The sequence below is a fragment of the Hordeum vulgare genome, chromosome 7H, assembly GCF_904849725.1.
Source record: "Hordeum vulgare subsp. vulgare chromosome 7H, MorexV3_pseudomolecules_assembly, whole genome shotgun sequence".
Lineage (NCBI taxonomy): Eukaryota > Viridiplantae > Streptophyta > Magnoliopsida > Poales > Poaceae > Hordeum > Hordeum vulgare.
The window spans coordinates 240,307,436-240,310,381 of record NC_058524.1 but is presented as its reverse complement, the minus strand read 5'-3'; the positions used below and the strand labels follow the sequence as shown (position 1 = coordinate 240,310,381).

At 47.9% G+C, this 2,946-nt stretch overlaps 1 protein-coding gene across 1 annotated transcript; it reads left to right on the top strand.

The window, feature by feature from the left end:
- Positions 1-888: 888 nt before the first annotated feature.
- LOC123410396 (NEP1-interacting protein-like 1) lies at positions 889-2,302 on the top strand. The gene is made up of 3 exons (XM_045103333.1): positions 889-1,244; positions 1,363-1,541; positions 1,633-2,302. Exons 1-3 carry the CDS (start codon positions 1,076-1,078, stop codon positions 2,014-2,016), a joined length of 732 nt encoding a protein of 243 aa, XP_044959268.1. The 5' UTR covers positions 889-1,075; the 3' UTR covers positions 2,017-2,302.
- Positions 2,303-2,946: the final 644 nt, after the last annotated feature.

Genomic DNA, 2,946 nt, shown 5'->3' with positions numbered 1-2,946 from the left:
CTTCTAAACCGTGACGAAGGAAGTATTTAGGTTAAGATATTTATTGTATATATGACATAGGTTAAGATATGATGCATTGGAAATGCCTAATACTACTAACAAATCGTGACACAAACACATGATAAAACGTTTTTTATGACAAATTTGGTGACATGAGGATGACAATTTTAGTTGTCGATAATATTTTGTTCATGGGCAAGTTTCAGTTTTCATTTTCTTTTTTATGGTAACTTTAGTTTTGAAAATCACTAGTGCGAGAATACTTCCTGTCACACGTGTGACATTTATCATCTGATTACTAACAAAGCACGTTTTATTTTCCAAGATGACTCCGCGCGTTCGGTGAGAGAGAAAAGCAAACACATATTTCTCCCCCTCTCTCTTGGTCCGTAACACGTACGGCTGCACCCGTCACGCAGTCATGGAGTGAGGAGAAGTTTCGGAGTTGGCTTGGAAGCAGCTGTTGCGTTGAGTAGTGCCCGAAGAGGGAAGCTTAGCCGTTAAGAGATGGAGCGGGTGAAGGCGGGGGCAACTGGCACGTTGCCATCACCGGCGTGCCGGATGGGCTCGGTCCGTTAGCATTTATGAATGATTGCCTTGTTTCCCGCCTCTCTATTTTCTCTTTCCCCTGGACTCTCTCCGCCACGTAGGCTGCTACGCCGAGCTAGTTCGTGCGCCACGTGGGATATCTGACACGTGTGATTGGCCTAGGTTGTCTGCATAATGAAAAATCAGTGGTCGCGGACGGTGAGCTGGCAAGCCATGTGCACGCAACATGTCCTCCCTCCAGTTAGCTGGCTAATCCATTTTTCGGCCAGCCACGAGTCTTGGGCTAATTAATCAGCGCGTACGAGTAGTACCACTAGTATATAATAAGAGCTGCCCCCCTCCTACATCATCTACAAAATCTTTGATCTCACCAACATAAGCCTTCCTCGTTCTTTCATTCAGCTCTACACCTCTGATCATCCAGCGGCGGCAATATATTCACCTCATCTGATTCTGATTCAATTTGTTGTCCGACACCCGATCGATCCGCAGGGCGCAGCGAGAAGGTAATCCGGCGGCGGCAACCATGGAGGCAGCGATGGCTCGCGGCGACACAGCAACATTCTTCTCGGGCCAGGAGGAATTCTTGTGGGGCCAGGACCAGGAGGACGCGGCCGAGGGGCGCATATCCAGCCTGCCGGCTCGGGTGGCCGGCTCGATCGTCCGCGGCGTGATCACCTTCATCTTCGCCACAGGTCAGTTGCATACATGCATGCATGTTTCTTCTTCCTTTCATTTCACGGTGCACATGCATGGCGGCATCCACATCGTGCGACTGTTCCTGATCGACTTGTGTTGTTGTTGCTGCTGCAGTGGGCACGATTCTGGGAGCCATCACGGGTGGGATGATTGGGCTGGCGACGGAGAGCGGCCTCGTTCGCGGCGCGGGCATCGGTGCCATCTCCGGCGCCGTGGTGGCCATGGAGGTTGTCGACAGGTCCATGGCCATGTGGCGCTCCGACGAGTCCGCCATCTGGAGCGTCCTATACGTGGTACGTGATACAAACCTGACCAACTAACAAACTACACACCTGACTGACTTACTGGAGCAATTGGTTACTGATGATGATTAATTGGTTTCAGCTTGACGTGATCTGGAGCCTCCTGACGGGCCGTCTGGTGCGTGAAAAGGTGGACCCGGCAGTGCAGAACGCCGTCGACAGCCAGATGAACGCCGCGGGCGACGGATTCAGCGACGGACCGCCGACGCTCTCCGAGATGTTTGACATGGGATCCGCCTCCTTCAAAGGCATGGCTGCAGACGCCATCGCAGAGCTCCCCGCGACGACCATCACCGAGCAGCAGGCCGCCGTGCAGAACGGCGGCTGCTCCGTGTGCCTCCAGGAGTTCGAGGCCGGCGAGGCGGCGCGGAGCCTGCCGGAGTGCCGCCACACGTTCCACCTGTCGTGCATAGACGGGTGGCTGTGCCGGCATGCGTCGTGCCCGCTGTGCCGCCGCGCCGTCTAGGCTTGGCGTGTCCGGCTCCTTAGGATCCATGTCAATGTGTGCATAGCCAGCGTATACACACACGTGTTACGTGCGTGTGTGGCGCTAGCACGTATACGGCACGCGCACGCACATACGGAAAGTTCGTTAATCTCTTGTAGTTAGCTAGCTGGGTTGAGACTGACATTACATGATATGTATGCCGACAAGTACGTTCTTTCGTGACTTGGTTCGTTGCCTTCATAAGGCTGGTTGTGAACGTGTGTACAGAAAATCATCAGCGTTCAGATTATTATCCTTTTTCTCATTTCTCGTTGCTTCTTCTCAAGTCGTACGTATATCTCGTGGGATCCGCTTCGGTAGAAACATAGAAGGACACAATGATCATACGAAAAGAAACTTATACCCATCAGTATTATATCTATCTATACCTACCTAATAATAATAATAATAATAATAATAATAATAATAATAATAATAATAATCTTTACCTAATAATAAAAAAGCTATCGCTTCCGTTGGAAAACCCACCGAGGTGATATTACAAAAAAGCCCTTACTGTTTATGACATTAAACTCGTAGTATATATTAAATATATTTTTAAATACTCATATCTTTTAAACCGTAACTTCAAATTTAACATATTATACATGGAATTTGATTAGAAAAATATATAGAATTTAAATATGATATTATTTTATCTGTTAAACGTTTAATAAAAATACTATCTAGGGTGCAATCTTAATAAATAAGTCATTATTCGTCTTTCTTTCATACCGGTACTCATCCGGGTTGGGGATGAACACGTCAACAAAATCAGGATTAGAGATGAAACTGAAGGTCACTTGACTGATTCTTTGTATGTATTAAATCTACATGCAAGCCGTGTTAAAATAGAAGATCTGGGAAATTTTGAACTGCATTTTTGTAGGATAAGACCATCTTTATTTG

Coding starts and splice junctions, on each gene's coding strand:
- LOC123410396 (XM_045103333.1), top strand. CDS start 1,076: ATGGAGGCAGCGATGGCTCGCGGCGACACAGCAACATTCTTCTCGGGC. Junction 1,245..1,362: donor CACCTTCATCTTCGCCACAG/GTCAGTTGCATA, acceptor TTGCTGCTGCAG/TGGGCACGATTCTGGGAGCC. Junction 1,542..1,632: donor TCTGGAGCGTCCTATACGTG/GTACGTGATACA, acceptor AATTGGTTTCAG/CTTGACGTGATCTGGAGCCT.